Source organism: Mesitornis unicolor, unplaced genomic scaffold (assembly GCF_000695765.1).
Source record: "Mesitornis unicolor isolate BGI_N332 unplaced genomic scaffold, ASM69576v1 scaffold9099, whole genome shotgun sequence".
NCBI classification, from domain to species: Eukaryota; Metazoa; Chordata; class Aves; order Mesitornithiformes; family Mesitornithidae; genus Mesitornis; species Mesitornis unicolor.
Genome location: NW_010207953.1, coordinates 96,591 through 116,719, shown reverse-complemented (window position 1 = coordinate 116,719; position 20,129 = coordinate 96,591). Strand labels below are relative to the sequence as shown.

The 20,129-nt window shown below is 38.7% G+C and overlaps 1 protein-coding gene across 1 annotated transcript in view; it reads right to left on the bottom strand.

The window, feature by feature from the left end:
• Nucleotides 1–3,111: 3,111 nt before the first annotated feature.
• LOC104546825 (EH domain-binding protein 1-like) overlaps nucleotides 3,112–20,129 on the bottom strand; it is a gene marked incomplete at both ends in the record, with an annotated part of 67,949 nt that continues 50,931 nt past the window's right edge. Inside the window, 3 exons of the mRNA XM_010192318.1 lie at nucleotides 3,112–3,298; nucleotides 9,772–10,024; nucleotides 19,143–19,265. Of these exons, the coding sequence (XP_010190620.1) occupies nucleotides 3,112–3,298; nucleotides 9,772–10,024; nucleotides 19,143–19,265 (563 nt within the window). The remainder of the gene's footprint in view (nucleotides 3,299–9,771; nucleotides 10,025–19,142; nucleotides 19,266–20,129) is intronic.

The window sequence follows — 20,129 nt, the reverse complement described above, 5'->3', positions numbered from 1 at the left end:
TTTAGTGAAGTGCTCCCTCGGTAAGTTTGCAGATTGTTGATCTGCCCAAGGGTAGGATAGCTCTACAGAGGGACTTGGACAGGCTGAATCAATGGGCTGAGTTCAACAGTATGAGATTTAACAAGGGCAAGTGCCAGGTCCGCACTTCAGGTCGCAATAACCCCATGCAGCGCTACAGGCTTGGTGACAAGTGGCTGGAAAGCTGCCAGGCAGAAAAGGACCTGAGGGTACTGGTTGACAGCAACTGAACATGAGCCAGCAGTGTGCCCAGGTGGCAAAGAAGGCCAGCAGCATCCTGGCTTGTATCAGAAATAGTGTGGCCAGCAGCAGCAGAGAAGTGATTTTGCCCCGTACTTAGTATTGGTGAGGTGTTCAGTTTTGGTCCCTTCCCTACAGAAAGGACACTGAGGCACTGGAGCGTGTCCAGAGAAGAGCAACAAAACTGATGAAAGGTCTGCAGAACAAGCCTTATGAGGAGCAGCTGAGGGAACTGGGATTATTTAATTTGGAGAGAGGAGACTGAAGGGAGACCTTATTGCTCTCTACAACTACCTGAAAGGAGGTGGGTGTTGGTGTCTTCTTCCACGTAACCCGTGATAGGGCAAGGGGAAATGGCCTCAAGTTGCACCAGGGGAGGTTTAGATTGGATATTAGGAACAATCTCTTTACTGCAAGAGTGGTCAAACAGTGGAACAGGCTGCCCAGGGAGGTGGTGGAGTCACCATCCCTGGAGGTGTTCAAGAAGCACGTAGCCATGGCACTTGTGGACGTGGTTTAGTGGGCATGGTGGTTTTAGGTTGATAGTTGGACTTGATGATCTTGGAGGTCTTTTCCAACCTTAATGATTCTGTGATTCTGTAGGTTTAACTCCATGGGACTATTTCCCCTACATAAAGGCGTGTGCTAAGTTCATGTTTGTATAGTGCTTATACCTTTTGATGGGAGTTTCTTCAGAGTTGCTAAACATTGTCACTATTATTGAGTAATAAACAAACAAGTTATTTGTGCCAACAGTCCAAGACCTACCTGGGCACTATTTTGTACTATGGTGTGAGGAAATGGTTTTATTTTATTTTATTTTATTTTATTTTAAATGCCAGTATTTATCCGAATTTCAAAAAGTATTCCAAGTGAAGTGTTTTTAATCTACCGTTATTAAAGCACCTTAAAGCAAAACAATTCAAGCACAGAAAAAAGACTGTGCTTACAGAAACCCTTCTGAATGACCATACAATATTTTAACAGATCCAGTCAGAGCAACTTTCAACTCTAGCTGTAATATAATAAACCAGGACACTGCATTTGCTTTGGAGCTTTTCCTAATGGTCTCATATCTTCCAGAATCCTGTAAAGAAATTAAAGCTTTCCTGTATGAGAGAAGGTCAGGATAGAGCTTGATCACGCTTCACAGCTTTAATGAATATCAAAGTTTCAGTACCTGGACCTTTGCTGATCTCAGCTGTGCCTCAACATCAGTGGCAGAGAGGTGGGCAACAAAATATTTGGAAACTAACACACTGCATAAGGGCATGAACTACCTGACTGTGTTCATAACAGCATAGTCTTCTCAGCATATTCAATCCTGCATCTTTTCTTAGTCAATTCCAGCTTTCAGTGAATCTAAAACTTTGGTGTAGAAAAAAAGTACAACAAACAAACCCAGTAGGTAATATGTTATTTCAGCACAACAAAGACATGAAATAAAGCAGAGAGAACGTCCTTCCTTGGATGCAGACCTGCTAAAAAAGTTCTCAAACAATGAGCAATGTGGGCACAACCTCCATCGAGCACTCTGATAAAATCACCTCCACAGATGTTTTTTCTCTGCCTGGTAGTACCAGAATGCTTTACTTTGGCCACTCTGCTTTGATCCGAGGGCCAGAGTCCACCAAAAATCAAATAACATGCAATATTTTTCACATACAAACTTCAGCAAACAGTATTGAAGCCCATTTTGGAGTATAATATAACTGCTATGCCTTGATTTTATATTCCCTGATTGTGGTTTTGCATATTAAGAACAACTTGTGAATTGTGCTTGTGGCCTTACTACATCGCTTTGTTTTGCTGTGAGCAGACATAGATTAGCTTTCTGGTCTCATACTCTTTACCCTGACTGAGTGGTAAAATGACAGCAAGATTAGAGCCTGAGGGGACAAAGACATGTCAGCAATCCGGCTAAGTAATTAAGCAATGAAATTATAGGTATGACGAGTAGTTTCATTCAATTCTTAAATTTAAGTACAGCAGCTGCAATACAAGGCAAAACATGATAATATGCATAAATTGGGTGAGATATGATGGAAGGGAAGGCTTCTGTCCTCATCTTCCTACCCTTCAAAACAAGTAGTCAGCATGTATCAAAATCATTTTTAAGAAGTGTCCATCAACATACACTATTAAATTTTGTTTAAAAAAGCGCAAGTGGTGCTAACTGCTGAGACACTGAAGTTGAAATTCACACCAACAGAAGTTAGCTGTTGTAATCGTAAAATACCTACACCATACATTGCCCTCTTCAACAGAAGTTAATTCATATTTTACTGTGACAAACACAGATATATATGCATATACAAAAGTATGCTTAGTCTAGGTACTCCTAATAAACAGTTAATCTGATTTAAAGTAGACTGTCTTTTTTTTTTAATTGCTTTGACATACCTATGGAATTGGACATATATTAATCCCAGTACAAATAAACAGTACCCAGTACTAAGCTCTTAAAACCCAGATTTATGACAGAAATGTGGAGACAGACTCTTCAACAGGGGCAAGGCTTAGCAGCATTACAATAGATCAAGACAAAGTATTGTTCAACATCATTTTCTTCCTTCTCAATGGCATATCCAGCTGCCCCATAACATTTGTTACTAGAAGATTCTTTTCTTTGAAACTGCAGTTGCTGTTACTGTTGTCATTAAATCCTTAAAGAAAAAATACAAGGCCCTACTGCTGCTCTCTCCTTATGAACCAGCAAGTGAATAGAGATGAGCCAACACCTTAAGTATAAGCAAAGCTTTTAAGATGGTCTGCAGAAATAAATAGGATGTCTACAATACACACAAAGATACTGTTAATAACAAAGACGAAACTTTGATACGAAAAACCTACCTTAGGAGAAGAAGAAAGCTCCCTCGATGCAGGAATAGCTGACATGTTCTCACTCATGCCTGCCTCTGTCTTTGGCAAGAGGTTTGGTGGTTCAGGAGCTTTTCTTTTCATCTTCTTTTCTGGTTCTTGCAGTGGAGCAACTTTAATTAAAGCAGGGCTTGATTTTGGTTCATAAAATGGATTGGATCTAATTAAAAGAAGGGAAACATATTTCTTCGCTATCTCCTTGGAATTCAAACCAAAAATAAGATCTGTTCAGAGAAGCTGATGACTAAAATGCTTTTATCATCCACACAAGAATATATTTGCTTTTACATGCTTTTAGATACTCCTTTTTCATATGACTGAAAAAGTGAGCTACAACAGTTAAAACTGCATTTCTTTATATTTTATAATTTCCTGCAAATTACCTGTTATCAATTGCATAGAGCTAACTCTTCAATTATACTTAGCTATCTATCAAAGAGTGACCTAATTTACAGACAAACTCAATACCAACAAATCTGAGTGAAGTTGCTGGCTGTTGAATATTCTTTTGAACAGAATTATGAATGCTTCTTTAGAACTGAGTTAAGAATCAGGTCATTTTTAGATGCATGCTCCAACACGGCCTTAGAGGTCTCACTCTTGGCTGTCTGAGTCTCAAAATTTTGGCGTCCATATGTACACAATCCACATCGAGTGCACTTTATACTCCACAGCATACAGTCACCACACCATTTCAAGAACATTCTTTGGATATGAGAATAGTATAAGAAAACTACAACTGACTTGTGTATACCTCTTTATAGATACGAGTAGCCATCTTCTGTCTATTTTGAAAGTGCTTTTTACAACTAAACCTTGTTTAAGAAACACAGTAAACATCTTCCACCAACTGGATGCAACCTGAAGAATTATTCTTCTTCACTCTGGCATTCACGTTCCAACACCATATTTGTTCTACCCTAAGTAAATACTTCCACAGCATTTCCAAATTCGGTCTATTAGTTTGATACAGTAAATAATGGCTTCTACTATGCACTTAAAAGAGCCAGCAATTTTTTATTCTGCTAAGGATACTTATGGGAATCTTCTCTGCACAGAATTATTTTATTCATAATCTTTGCTTTTCATATTTTACAATCCAAAACCAGATAGTTAACTATGAAACTGATATGTTAATTAATTTCCTTCTAGTCCATACTTCCCCTGCAAGACATATCTCAAACTATGTTTATGTAACTAAGTCACTGCAATTCCCAAAGATCTATCTGCATATGGTTATATAAAGCGTGACTAATCATGACAAATAACCTCAGTCCCTTGAATTTAACTCTAGATAGAAACAATAATGCATCCAGCATTAGACAAGAGCCTACATAGCTAGACCCATTTACAAATTTCCTCTCAGCATAAGAGTTATGAGCTAGCACACACAGTTTTTAAAGAACTACAACAGCAAAATTTGGGCACAAGAAAAAAAATTACCCGTTCATGCAGTTTCCTTTCATACAACATCACATTTCTCTCAGTTTTGTGTACTTTTAGTACGAAAATATGTCTTTCAGTCTCATGGACTGATTTTAGATTTTATTTTAATGCAGTTTACCATCATCCTCTTTTCACTAAGAAAAAGCAAGCAATTAATAAACTACACTGCAGAAAATAAGTCTAAAGGGCAAAGTTTACTAAATCACATAAAAAAAAGACCAGGCTTAAAACCTCCAGACCTTTCCAAGAATCTACCAGTGCTTGTTACAGAGAAAGAGATCTAAATCCAGATGCTAAAGTGAAAGGAAGAACTAATGGTGAAATAACTCATCTGCTGACTGAAGGCAACTTTCAGGTGTTCCCACTTTGCTGCCCATCAAGGACAAAGTCACCAGTGCAATCAGAACTAAAGGCAACTTCAAAATAATGAGTTAAATAGAATGGATGGGCATTTTCCATGGGAGGCAGCAGAAAAAGGAGGGTATTCAGGTGGGAGTAGAGAATGCACCTAGCTGTCAGTAGCTCTAATTTAGCTGACAGCCCAGCTCAGCTGTCTTCAGACACCAGAAAGTTCAAAGGGAGGTGAAAATGAAGATAAAAGAGATAAAGACTGAAGAACAATGTGTTCAACAGGAGAGCACAAGGTTTTCTTTAGTTCAACAAGTTAGTCTTCTGAATAGCCAAGAGATGCAGCACATTTAGCAGGGAAGTAATTTACCTTTGTGTATTTCAAATTAGGAAAGTGTATTTGTCAGGTGTTAAAATTAATTTGGTGTGTGTGGGCGAAATCACTGATAGTAAAAAAGTTTGGAAGAATAATCTTTTGCATTTTTATGCTGCAGAACTGTCTGTGCTGTGTGGATAATCTTGAAGCACTGTACCCTACTGCAAGCCCCAGAAGGAAGTGCTATAAGGAGACAAGCTACTACCTTTTTTCCTAGAGGAGAACTTGCTTGAAAGCCAGGGTAAACCCTCATATTTTGGTCATAGTATAGGCAGAACACACACACACACACAGACACACACAGAGACACACACAGGGACACAATTTCCCACCTTCCCCTCTCTAACACTTTTAATTGGTGTTACAAATATTTAGAAAGATTTTTGAAAAGTTAAGTTTAATGCAGTCCTGGTTCCTGTTCAAAAAGGCTACACATTTTGAAGTCACTGGGGTCTGATATATGTAGCAGAGTTTGATCCAACAGTTGTACCAGAAACCAAGCATAGAGGAAAAGTCTGTCTGAAAAAAGCCTTAGCTGAAAGGTATTAAAGCACTTTTCTCTGAGGTTAGCTCCCATACTTTTTGCTTTTGTGAAGTTATTTAATTGATCCACATAACATGATTTGCCTAAAGAGATACCAGATTGTCCACCACAAAACTAAATAAAACCAAACCTCACAAACTACCTGGCATTAAGCCATCATGGTCTGGTGGGAGGTGTCCCTGCCCCTGGCAGGGGGGTTGGACCTGGATGATCTTTAAGGTGCCTTCCAACCCAAACCATTCTATGATCACTGGCAGCATGGTGGCTTGTGGCTTCTTGTGCAACAGGCAGCTTCAGTAGTTGGCAACTCGATAGTCTTTCCAATTAGACAGCATTATTCTAAGCCATACAACAATTAACAAGGTAAGAAGCCACAGAGCCAAATAATATGTGAAAAAAAGGTTTTATTCTGACCAATTTAAGTGTTATTTTGATCAGTGTCACTGGTTAACTGAAAAGAAAATTCAACATTTTATTGAGGAGGAAAAACAAAGTTGCCAGTGCGGTAGGGTTAAGAGATCAGGCAATATTACCAATCAGAAGTACTAGGGTTGAAAGAGCTATACTTTAAGTAGTTGTGAGCTATTTTCAAATTATTAAAGTTAGCTTGGCAAGGTGTGCTGTCCTTTATTAACTGGTGGTCACCTACCATTTTGATTTTAATGTATAAAATTTGAAAAGGCAAAAGCAGAATTTTACACTAACATTCAAGTGCCCAAACTAACAAAAATAGAATGTGTTCCTTTTCTCTAGCTATGTATGAGAATTTAGCCGGAGGAATTATGTTTTGTCAGTGTAGTTTTACAGCAGAATATATGTACTGCGTGATACAAGTCCCTCTGTACCATGCAGCAGCTCATTATGCTTATGCTTGTGACTACGCTTTGCTTATGTGTTGTGAAATCTTATGTTATCTTTATAACCATTAGAGAAATATTTTCCAATTAAGCCAATTACCCAAGGTAAATCCTTCACAGAGGCACAGTGAAGGTAAGTACCTTTTCCAAGATTACAACAAGAGTCTGTAACAAAACTGGAGTCAGAGTTCAGCTCTTGGGGCACTTGGTGTAAGCTCCGAGACCAGAATCAGAACTAAGGATCTACCAGAGTAGAGTGGGACAAGAGTCCCAGTGCTAACGGATGTGTCCATGTTCCCATGACACATCACTGCATTTCACACAAAATACGAGAGGAAAATGCCAAGCGGTGCATTCAATGAACTCCAATTAAACATTTAGCTGCAGGAGCAAAAATACATCGTATTTCCTCAGTGACAATAAATGTCTTTTAGGAGCCTTCTATTTCTCATGCCTTTCATCTGTCAGGTTTGAAACCACCCCTTTGGAAAGCACTGGACCAGAGGTAGTAAAAAATGATTTAAAACTACCCAAAACAACAAAACAAAAAATCAAAAGACAAGATGTTAGAAGTTGAAAATAATATGCAAAGTTTTCTAATGCCATGATATGACTCAGTTGTTCAGCCTTGTCTTGAATACACTGCTCAGGCCAAGTCAACACATTTTAAAATAGATATATAGCAGCAGAAATAACAGGATCCAGAGACGTGTGATGAAAACAATTAGAGACATGAAGAGACTTCTGTATGAAGAGAGATTGAAAAAATTAGCAGCATTTAACTCTGACAAGTGACAAGTAACGGTGAACAGGCTAGAGATATACAACACAGCAACTGTTTATGGCAGAAAAATCCAATACTACTTATTGCTGTTTTGATAAGCCAGCAGAAGAGACTGTGTATGGGACCAGAAAGGTAACTTATTTACAGTCAATAAAAGGAAACACATTTCATATAAGATCTTGTTTTCTTGTGGAACTCTCTGTCACAAATTGACACTAAAGCCTAGACTTTAATAGGATATGGAAGAAGATTAGCCAATTACGTAGATAATAAAAGCATCAATATTCACATTAGATAAGAAACAATACACATCTGGACATAAACCCTCATGATTTAGGACACACAAAAACTACCAATGGGCACTGCCTATGAAAATCTTTCATTTGGTGCTCACCATACCATACCTTAGCAGAAAAATTCTGCTGAAAAACTTGAAAAAATCATGACATGAGGTAAGGCATAACAGTGCTTGTAGGTGTGAGTTAGTATCACAAGTCCTGTGTTCCTAGACTGGAGTTTTATTATTACATTTACTCCTCCAGAGCATTTCATTAAAAAGATTCAATGGTTCTCCTTGCCACACTTCTACCCAATACATTTAACAAATGGCCTCCAGGTCCTTTTCAATGACATGGTGCTTCTGTAACCTGGGAGGAAAACATAGAGGGGAAGCTACTTCAGGGGTCAGGACATAAAACACTTATGTAAAAGATGTAAAAAACTATTTTACAGTGCTTTTTGACTCCTTATACTTCCATTTTTCCGTGGGACAATGCTTTTACAATGAAAGCACAGATCAGATTTATGTTCAAGTAGAATCCACCTATGGAGAGTTTATTTTTACCTTTAAAAAAAAAGAGGAATAAAAAGCAAATGGGGTCATTAAAGTAAGAAGGTGGCCATTGTAAACAAAAGGCTAGAGAAATCCGCAGTTCAGTACACAGCAAAAACAAGACTGCCTATTATAACAGCACTGTAAGCCCATTTGGCACAGGTTTGCCTAGAGTGGAAATGTGAGTATAAACATAAAACAGAAAATTCTTCACTTGCCCATCCATGCAGCTTTTGCTCATTCTGCTCTTCTCAGTTTTTGCTGTTCTCTATCCCCATATCTTTGTGGGTGTAAAGTATACATATTTTTTCCTCCCTGCAGATTCTGGTGATCAGTGACTGATGAGGGATGCCTGGTGCGACTGTCAAAAGTGTGATCACACTGTGCTCTGAAGACACAAGCAGCCAGTGCTGTGTTCAGGTAGGGCCCTGATGAATGGAGCTGGCAAAGACATCATTTCCCAATGCCCTTCCCCCCCCTTTTTTTTCCACAGAGAGAACAACAACAACAAATCCATGGACACAGAGCTTTAAAAGGAAAAAAACCCTCAGGGTCCTTTACACATTTCTCTTAGAGTGCATGGAAATTCTTCAATTTCCTAGAACACAGCTATAAACAGAGAAATATGAAGATGATGACACTTGGATTAATACTAAATATGAAAGCAATGCAAATGTCATGCCAATCTTGTTAAATAATGCGAAACAAAATGTTAATTACAGTTGCTGTCTGTAAAACTGTTCGTACGTAATCACCATAAACTGCCTCATGAGTGGTGTGTCTGGTGACTAATGACCACAAACAAGGAGTAAGTATATACCGTCAAACCTCACAAGCTGCACAGCTATTGCAAAAAGCTCTCATCCCTTGTTAGGTTTCTATACTGTAATACAAGGCAGTCAGTGTGAGTTTACAAAAGTTCATGTGTGGTTATGATAAAAGAAACAACCTAAGAAAGTTCATATGGTGTTATCTTTCCCATATGGAGATTCAGTTTTATGAGACTCTCAAAAACGTGCTATGCAGACTGCAAAATACTCTTCCTTTTTACACACTGCACCAATATAAAACTAACTCTCCATTATCATTAACAAAAATGATTCTTTTGTGTAGTAAAAATAATGGCAAAAAGGACAGGAAAGATGCTGCTCCTTAATTTTTGGCTCATTTGCAATTGGCAGGGCAGGAAGTGCCAAAAAGGTACACAGACTTGTCCCCTATCAAGTAATTTGCTATCAAGGAGGCAAAGAAAAGTTTCCTAACTGATCATGTTCAGCTGAACACCATGACTTGAGGGTATGGTATTTCCCGCTGCTGAGCTGAAGGTCAGCCTGTCCTAAGGAGGTGATTAAGGATCACCATGGTCTAACTTGATACATCTCAAGATTAAGCCAGGGATCCCACTAATGCTTCCAAAGCTGCTGAAAGATGAAGAAACATACTTACTCATCTAGCTCTTCCTCCTCAGTTTTAGAGGTATCTGCATAGAGATATTTGCTCATATCTACTGGTCTGACGTTTTTCCTTTTTGCAGGTTGTGGAGGAGAATGTCTTACAGTTACAAACATTTCAGGCTCAGGGTCAGGCTCATCAAATGGGTTCAAGTACTCTGGGGTATCTTCGTCCTTGAAGGGATTGTAATTGTCAGCAGAGAAACTTTCTTCTGGCTTTGAAGATGAAGCTATTTCAGTGTCCAGTTCTACCAATAACAAAAAAAATCATTACACAGATTTAACATAAAACATTTTGAAACCATTTTATAGTTTGAAGGCTTATGAAAAGGTCTGCTTCATAACTCTCAGTACAAAAAGTCATCGCCTTACATGAATTTTCACGCTTTATTTATTTACAAAATGACGTTGTTTATTAAAAAACAGGTCTTTCGAAAGGTCATTTCATCTAGAATATATTGAATAGGCTTCATTTTGTCACTCATTAAAGCACTTTCAACCCAATTAGTTATTAGTTTTCTTATTTGTCATATAAATGGTATTGCAACAGATTTAAGAACATCCTTCCAAGCTATTAGCCAATTTGTATCCTAACAAAATGTTCTTAATTATTTATTTGAGCTTTTAATGAAGAAAAAAGATATCCTACATTTTATACTAAAATTACTTTTACTGGATATTAAAAAGGGCGATAGTAAGTACGTGGTCTTTTCATTTCTTAAAATGACTAAAAATAATTCCTTAAATGAACTAAAAATCAGTTATTAGGTATGACCTGTAATTACATTTCAAAACATACATACTTTCACTGCTAACTGCTCCTGGTAACAATACATAGTCTCACAGTAAGAAATGAATTTAAAATAACCCTAAAGAGACAGATAATCAAATTACTCATCTATTATTTGGGCTGTACAACAAAAAGTTATTAGCAACCTGGAGATGCATGCAGTTCTTTAGAGTAACAGACACACAGAGAGAACATTACACAAAAGCAAATGGCTGCTGGATATTGAATAATACGAATTCCCATACAGCAATATACCATTTCTTACAAAGATACTTAGTAATGTTAATCTCACTCTTCCTGCAGCATCAAATGATCGCAAGCTCAGTTCAAGATTGGATTTGATCTGCTTTCAAAATCTATGCAAATAGGAACTTCAATACAGTGCTATTAAAGTCTGATTTTCAATAACCACTCCCACATTATTTTTAATGAAAAGTGTTTCTTTTTCAGATGTATGGTTACAAGACTGAAAAAAGCATACCATTTAGCTTTAAAAGAAAAACTAAATGTTATTTGTAGCAAGGCTCTTAAGAAGGAAAAGATGGAGTCCCAAGTGTGTTTGTCACTAAACAAATAATCAGGAAGACAAAATCACCAGTTACACAACTGACAAAAGGAAGGAGCAGCAAAAGAAACAGCACTGTTGTTACTGCCTTGGATGGATGATGTAATGAAGTTGCTAATCTTGGTGAACTGCTAGAAAATGTAAGTGTTCTCTACTCAGTCAGTAAATTTTCAGTTCATTCTGTCTCTGGCCAAGGCGACAGAAAGCCCTAACAAACACAGTGTGACTGACCATAATCTGCTGTTTGAACAAGAGCCACTCCTGGCTGAACAGGAATATGGTCCTCAGATGCAATGAGCAGCTTCGCACAGCTACGCATTGGACTAGTCAGCAGCCACTAGACCACGACAAAGTCTTGGAGCTGGAAAGGCCGTATTTCTTCTCAGAACAATTGAGACACACCAGGAACTGAAAAGGTTTCATTTTAGGTAGAACCTCACATTCACTGGGCACTTCTTCTTGGTTCTTCACATTCGAACTGCAAAGACTGTGTTAGCGTATTGTCTACTATACTATTTCTAAGGGTCTGTTTCTGAAGTGACGGATCATTTATTTACAGTCAGAAAATGAAAACCAAATGGGTTTGGCTGGAATAACAGAAAAAAAATTATCAAAATCTTACTTAAACCCAATGCAGACACTCACAAAATAAATCACTCCTCTGAGTTCAAGTGTGAGATCAGCTGGGTGAAAACAAAATAAAATTGTTCTTTGCTAGACAATACTGCAGGTTTTAACTGGTAGGCACACAACTATGCACAGTGCTTCTGCTAGTGGGATTTCCCTACGGCAATTATTCAGAAAATTACATTTTAAAATTCCTTTAATTCCCAATTATATTAGCAGTTTCCTATTCCTTCAGCAGCCTGGTCCAACTTAGCATTAAAGATGCAACACATACAGTACACATCTATTTCTTATGTATCTCATAAGTTCTTCTATTTAACTTCAAATACAGAATACAGCTATCACTGTTTCAAGCAAAAAACTGAAGTCAAAAAGGAGACTAAGAAAAAGCATAAATCAGACACTACACTGAAGTAAGATGAAATGAATGTAAAGTCAGATCACATGAAGTTATGATCAATGGTCAGTCTTTATACTGTCAGAACGTGTTGTGAAAAGAACTAATTAATCAAAATCCTTGTGACTAACAGAAAAAAACCAAATTATCAGGGTTGCAATAATAGCCTTGGGTAAACCTAAAAAATAGGTTCTATTACCATGTGAACTGGTTAACCCTCACCCGATTGTCATAAAGCAACATTTCAGCTGTGTTTTAGGAAATGGACATATAGACAAACCACTGCAGGATAAACCAGGGTGTGCATTTGCACTATGTCAGCTCTGGTGTATGTGTTCACTCCTACCCTACAGTAAATACAACATGCTTATCCCTTAATAAAAGGGAATACACTACTGGGCACTTACTCTGGGAGAAAGGGTAGTTACTGCACAGTAGGTGATGCGTCTTAAGCTCGTACCCTAGTTTATGTGTGGTGATTTGTTCACAAGCCTGCATCCTTACAAGAAAGATGTTTCAGAGAAAGCCCTCAGTAAAATAATATTGAAGGTCTACAGTTTAACTGACGGGAAAATAAATCAGACATGGTAGAAATTCTTAAAAACACAAATATGATCAAATCCTTTGTCAGTGTTATAGGTGAAATACATCAGAGCAGAGCCCAACATTTTAAACATAGTTTTTCATTTATTTTACACTAAAACAGGAAAAAAGGTCATACACTGGCTGGCTTACATCACTCTAGCATTCAGTACAGGTGGTCATGACAAGCAGAAGTTTCACTCTGCTTGGCCTGGGATGTCCTGAGTGTGGGTATCTACAGCTGAGCTAATCGTCTCAATCCTTTACAGTCAAAGGTTCCAGGTATATGTTCAAACTAATGTTAATGTCTAAAATCAGGTGAGCTATCCATGCCTTACTGGGTGGATATGCACGAATTGAAGCACATGGCAGCTCAGATACTACTCAAGTGTCACCCACATACTTAGAGATTTGAGGGACTAGGCCATGCAGAAATGCTTTTGAGATCTGTTTTAAAAAGACAGTTTCATATAAAAAGCAGAAGTAACTTAACGAAATGCACAATAATGACCAATGTATGTCTTGTTCAAATTGTGCAACTTGCTGACAATGTATTAACCAAAACTTTTGCTACTTTAAACCTTGTTCAAATCTTGAAATATTTTATCAAGAGACCGCACAACTACTAACACCTGCTTCTGCACCCGCATATGCATCTGTTGATAAATACACATTATCATATTTGAGCAAAACTTGCTGATAACTCACAAGCAGTATTCAAACAAATATTACTAGAAGGAACATCAGTAATATTTCCTTAAATTAAAAACATTCAGAGAAACAATCTCTTAAAACAATGCTGAAAGCTTTTATTTTAAATTTGCTTTTAAGTATCTCCTAAAATTCTTGTTTATATCTGATAAATTTTAAGGGACAATGCAAATGTTTTTGCAACTCCTATTTCAACACTGTGGATCAAGTGCTGTAGACATTAGTCAGGACAAAATTCTTTCTCTTGTTCATTGGATTAACAGTAACTACAAGTTTGTCCTTATACACAGAGTATTGAAGACCAGTGCTGAGACATCTTTGGCTTATTATTAAATAAAAGATTTCAGAAAATCCTACACACAGGCTAAAATTAAAAGAACTTCTAAAAGTATCATTTTCAAGACACTTTGAGAGAGAGAGTTTTGGAGGGGTACAACTAGAACCCACTTAACTCGGCTGCTCATTCTCGCTGCTCCTGTCATCCAGGATTCTGATTTTTGTATTTTTTTTTTCCCCTCTGGTTCCTTTGAAATTCTCACAGGAGAGAGGGTCCCCACCTGAACCCACACCTAACCAGGCTATCTCCCGTGGGGTCTCTGGAACAATTTAGGGCTAGCTTTTATGTTAAGTGCTGGTCATCACTTTGTAAGCTTCTCCCTAACAAATTCAACTGCTAGGACTGACTCAGCAACACTGCTCTTAAAGCTGAAGCCGCTGTTACTTTTGCTGTATCAGACACTCATATTTTCTAAAGCATCTAATGATGTTGGGAAGTGTATTTGGGTGGGCTGAACACACAAACAGCAAAAAAAGATGTTTGCAGTTTGGCACTTCAAGGGTCAAACCCACAATAATTTTGCATGGTTAAGTAATAAAGCCACAGGGGTAGGAGTGACAAGAGGAGAGGTAGAAGTATTACTACAACAGAAGCACCAGCTGCTCTTGTGCCAGATTCTGGAAACAACACTTGCCCTAAACTCCACTGAGAAAGCCTGCTTGTGATAGTAATCACTCTGGCACTACCTATCTGCATATTCAGTCTTCTAATTCCCAGAGGATCTCCAGAAATCACCCTCCCCTTCTACCCACTTGCCTTTTGTAACACAAACATATTGTGACACATCCCTTAAAACCAAACAAAACCCCCACCAAAACATTACGCATACTACTTTCCCCTTGGCAAAGGATGAAAGAACAAGCCACATGTGAAAGATACTTAGTTATGCCATTTACTGTACTACTGGCAAGCACACAGTCACAATGGCGATGTGAGCAGCGTAACAAACAGCACAGAATAAAGATGTTACTTTCCAGTACTTCTAGAAAGCACAATGACTGGCGTCCCTATAAACCAGTAATGATTTTATATCACTTCTATTAATATTCACACCAACAACACATTGCATTTCATTAGGAAATATAAGGAGAAGAGACAGAATAATCAGTTTCCTCTATATTGGTTCTTGTACTGCTCTCCTTAGGACTATCCTAGAAAGATTATGGGGTTTGGTATTGCACTGTAGCACTGTTTTCATTTGCCATGTAACACATGCTGCAGGGAGCTCAGAAATCTACACACAAGGTAAAAACAATCAAACAAACAAAATCCAACCAAAAAAAACCAGTAAGGTAAATGCTGTTTTAAACGAAAGAGAGAGGCAGTGCCAGCAAATAGTTACCCTGATGCCTGAAGTGTGTTGCAGGAAACTTGTATTCGTCATATGCAACTTCAAAATTTGCATTCCCCACCTAATTAAAAAAAATATCTGGAGCACCGAAAGTGTTTTGTAGTTTTCTATTTGAATTTGATATACATGCTGACTTCCAGAAGTAAAATATTTTGAAAAAAAATTAACTGATTTTAGAGTTCTGTTGTAACATGACTAAAAGGCAGTCCTCATGTGATCAGCTACATACTGTCTAGTATAAACGTGTACAGACTGCTTGAACAGATTTTTTTATTTTCCAGATTCCTAATGTCTAGCCATTCTATTAGATACAGAGAGAATAAACCTCAATTCAACACGTCAAGCAAGAGACAGATTGAAAGGCTTCATTTCTGAAAGGCTTCATGTCCAAGGCTGAAGGTTTTTTGAGGTGAGTTGTTCATATGCACATTCGCTCCATTGTGCATATAAGATCACTTACACTAAGGACTTTTTAAAGCACAGCAACATCCAGAGACAGCTTGCTGATGACCCTCTGCCATGCACCATACCCAGAGTGCGCACATGGATGCTGGGAGCACTCATGCTTTTAGTTTCTCTCCAACCCACATTCCTAAGGTTAGATGATTATGGGATTAGGAAGATAGAGGGAAAGTAGCCGGTTTGTGCACAGGCACAAGAAATATCTGTCTAGGAAACAAGTATCTACTGACAAGTAATCCTCCTTTCTCTTTGAGTGACTGTCAATACACACATATTCATACCCTGGGTGACTCAAAACTCTTTTTCACTAAGCACACACGCTACAGGCTTGATAGGAATATCGCTGGAGTATCTGCCAAATGGCACTTCATGCCTCCTAGTGTCTGATAGAAAAGTACTCAGGAAAGGAGGCTCCAGATGGCTACTCTGCACTTCTTGAGGAAATTAAGAAACAAATTCTAGGAAAGACTCTGAACTTTCACAAAGTCTAAATTCAAGATTTTGCCTTGTCCAGATAAAAAGATAAAGCAGACTAACATCTAATGAATAGAAAAATACTTCATCTCTGCACACATAAAAGGTGAATCTTTTGATTTAAGCAGATCACAAGACAAGTGAAACAGGTAACATGACTCTTCAAGCTTCCAGAAGAAAGTCTGCTTTAAACTCCTGAACCTCTGTCATGCTCCTAAGCTCCTGGGGTGGCCACCACAAAGGTCATATTCACTTAAGGATGCAAAAGCAAACACGCGGGCATAGTCTCTAAGGGCTTCCTATAAAGAGATGGCAGCAGTGAAAGCCTCACTGAGTTCTCAAAGTAGAAGAAATGTCCTAAACCATGAGAGAACATACCTGTGGCCAAACAGGAAACAAACAGGGCAGTCTTCTGTAGTAGAGTGACAGGGTAAGAACAGCCTTGATATTGTGTAGCTTCAAAATGTACTCCAACAGAAAGGGAAAGCTCCCAAGAACTGTAAGGTCTAGGTGCACCCCATATAGAGATACTGATCCAGTTAGTCATAGACATATATAACAGATTTTTGATGCTGCTGAAGACCAGAACTGTCTTAACTGATTTGTCTCCACAACGTTTTTCTCCTCAGCTTTCTGTAAAGGAAGAGGACTGGAGGAAAGATACATGTCAAGGACAAGCAAGGGAAAATTAACATAACCAGTGCCCATTACTGGGAGAAGACACCTTACTGGGAGAAGAAACCCCTGGGGTGGAATAGCCAAAACTTCTCAGAGGTGTCTTGAGGTGACTAGAAGAATCCCTGTGGAGCCACAATCATAAAGTAAAAGCTTTTAAAATGTCACATCAGATGTCCCACTCTTGGTCTGACAGCCTGAAATGCCTCAAATGCCTCATATCTTCTACTTGGTTCAGTGGTCCATGAAGATTTACTGCTATCACATGAACCTGACAGAAGCTTCATCTCTCTCAAATAAAAAAAACACCTTATGACACAGTAGGAATAATCTAGTGACACCCTGTTTATAAAAATCACTGTCATGTACGTTGACTGTTGCATGATGGTGACAATGCGTGGGAGGAATATTTTGTACACACACACCCAACAACTCAGCATTGCTGCCCACAACTGTGTTGCTGCGACTTCTTTAGGGACCCAACATTCTGAGCCCTGAGACTGTCCAAGTACACAAAATACATCCAGAGGAATGGAGAAGTGTCTATGACTGTGCCACCAAAGCGACCAGAATCAACTGAAAAAGATGTCCCACGTATGCTGGGAGTCTTTTGAGAACATAAGCAGGCTGGCATCTTGGATGCAGGCTGCTCATAGTGAACTTGACATGAAGCATAAAGCTACACTGGCACTAAGAAACAAGGCCAGTTTATAACTCCCCGTCCCTGAGATGAAAAGGAACTGACTCTTAGTCCCTACATTTTGTGGTTAGAATACCTGCTGCTTTCTGCCAGAGCAAGTTCTCTCTAAGAGGGAAAGAAAAGCATTCCTGTGTGACCCACTCTAGGTGATCCTGCTCTGGCAGGGGGGTTGGACTGGATGATCTTTTGAGGTCCCATCCAACTCCTAACATTCTGTGATTCTGTGAAAAGCTGGGTTTGGAAGACAGCAGTTTAGGTAGGATGGCACTTGTACAGGTTTCTTCGGGGAGAAGGCAGCTCTTCTTTCTGGAGCAGAGAAGGAAGAAAGGAAGAGTGAAAAATAGGCTGAGTCTCTTAGGGCAAGTTGTGTATGGACAACTAGATGGATAAGAATAGGTGTTTTATATCTCTGGTTAATCTGCCTCCTTCCACGATCCTAAGGAATTCACAGCCCAGGAATGAACAAAGGTCCAAGCAGCAGAACCTAATTCATATATATTGGTATCTAGAAAGCTGAAGGTGCCCTGGATAGTGACTTTATGGCTTCAATGGCCAAATACAGAAGACAGTGCAACGCCCCTGTTTGAGAAATACAAGCTACGAGACCACACCACAGCCAAAGTATGACAATACTTTGATCAACACTCACATTGGCCTCTGTGGACTCCAAAGGCAGAAAACCCATGTTGTGAGTAAACATTCAGCTTGTCCAGAGAACAAGAGTAACCGCAGGTGGAAACTGCAGCTCAGGAATGCGTCCTCATTAGACCTGGCACTAGAAATACCCTGGCTGTATCCTGTGCTGCTCCTGCTCAATGTAGTTCTTCTCCACCATCATTACAGAGTGGCTCCTGGGGTTTGGTCAAAGGTGGCTCCCTGGTATTTTTGGAGGGAAGAAAAGTCTTGGAGCATTGAGCAGGAAAGGCTGAATACAACTTCAAACTTGGGAATTAACTATGGATTGGTATTTCAAGCAGCTGCAAACTAAGAAAGTCATATACTTTTTTTTGATGGCAGCAGATGATGGCCTGCATATTTGAACACGGAGCTGAGGACAGCAGAGATGCCTGCTATCTTGGAGCTCTTTTCTGGCCTTATGGCCAAATTCTTATCAGATTAAAAACTTACAGGGGTTGTATTTCTCACTCAAACAGAACAAGAATGGGCACGTCAGTCTGGAAAGGAGATTAACACCTACCATGTGGTGCAAGGCACGATGCCAGAAGGCTTATGAGGAAACCATAAAAGCAAAAAAAGAAGAATGAAAGAGAAATAATTAGATGATAATAATGAAGATTAGTGCTAACCAAGAATCGCTGTGATGCAGTGAAGATTGAAGCAAAAGAAGTTCTGATAGAAACCAGCATCCACATGGAACAGAGTCACTTGACAGTACGTGTGTTGCTCATTTATACCACATGAGGTGAGTACTAGTGACACATCTGAGAGGTCTAAATGTCTCTGGTTCAACTCTTAGCTGATAGCCCCCAGCGGCAAATACACATAAGGATGTGACTCAAAGGATGAACCCATTTTCCAGTGGCAACTGGATCACTGCTATTGCTACCTCAGTACTGCATGCAATAATTGTATTTAATCAAAATAACATTTTTCATTTGCAGCCCTACAAAAACAAAATCATGTTTCATTAAGCATTTGCAATTAGCAATGAATTATGAAAAAGAAATCTATTACCTTCTACATCAGGGTCTCCAAATGGATTTAATTCTGCTGTGTCAGGATCACCAAAAGGGTTCGTACTAGAGTTGGCCAGGTCTTGCTCCTCTTCATCCAGAAAATTAAGCTTATTGATAAGCTCTACAAACAATTTAGAATATTGTTTTAATACAGATACAAACTGTTGATCTAACATATTTCAAGCTCAACAAACCGCCGTATCAACAGTCCCTTGAAACACTGCATCAGGGTATGGCATGAACTGCACAACTACACTTCAGTAAGTACACCAAAAGAGGAGAAAAAAAAAAGTGAAATGAATGAAACTTCTATTCGCTGATCGTTATGTAACAGAAATGACTCCTAAGAAAGCCTTCTATTATCTTCATTGAACAAATGCTGCAGAACATCTAACAAGCTAAATACAGTGATTTCTTTTTGGATGTTCACATACATGTTAACTATGGGCAGGAAATTTTAATTTTTGGATTATTTAACATGCACGCAAATTAAGAGAGGGGACATTTTGTCACATTAGAGAGGTCAAGTATTACTGACTGCACAATTAATATTTACGGCTTGGGGTCTGGAGCTTTGGGGGTTTTCGAAATTTTTTTTCTTACTTGTTCATTATCAGATGACAACAGAGCTGCAGACGAGATAGGCTCTCTATCATGTTGTTACCTGTTGGATGCACTACAAATTACTGAGAGTCATGCTGGGTGGAAGCACAGAGCTAAAACTGACAGCTGAATACAGGCAGGAGTCAAAAGGTAACAGGTCAGAGTAAATACAGACAATCAGAAACAGAAAGAAAGAAGGAAAGCTCATAGACCTTCAGAGGAACTGGCTGATTTAGCTGAAGGCATATTTGCTTGCTTTATGCAGTCATCTTGATCTTCATCTAAGCTGCTCAGAGCATTCAACTGGTTTACAATTTCTGTAAATAGAAGCCAGTCAAGACAAACGTAAGGCAAGGGCATTTAATGAAACAGAAGTGGAACG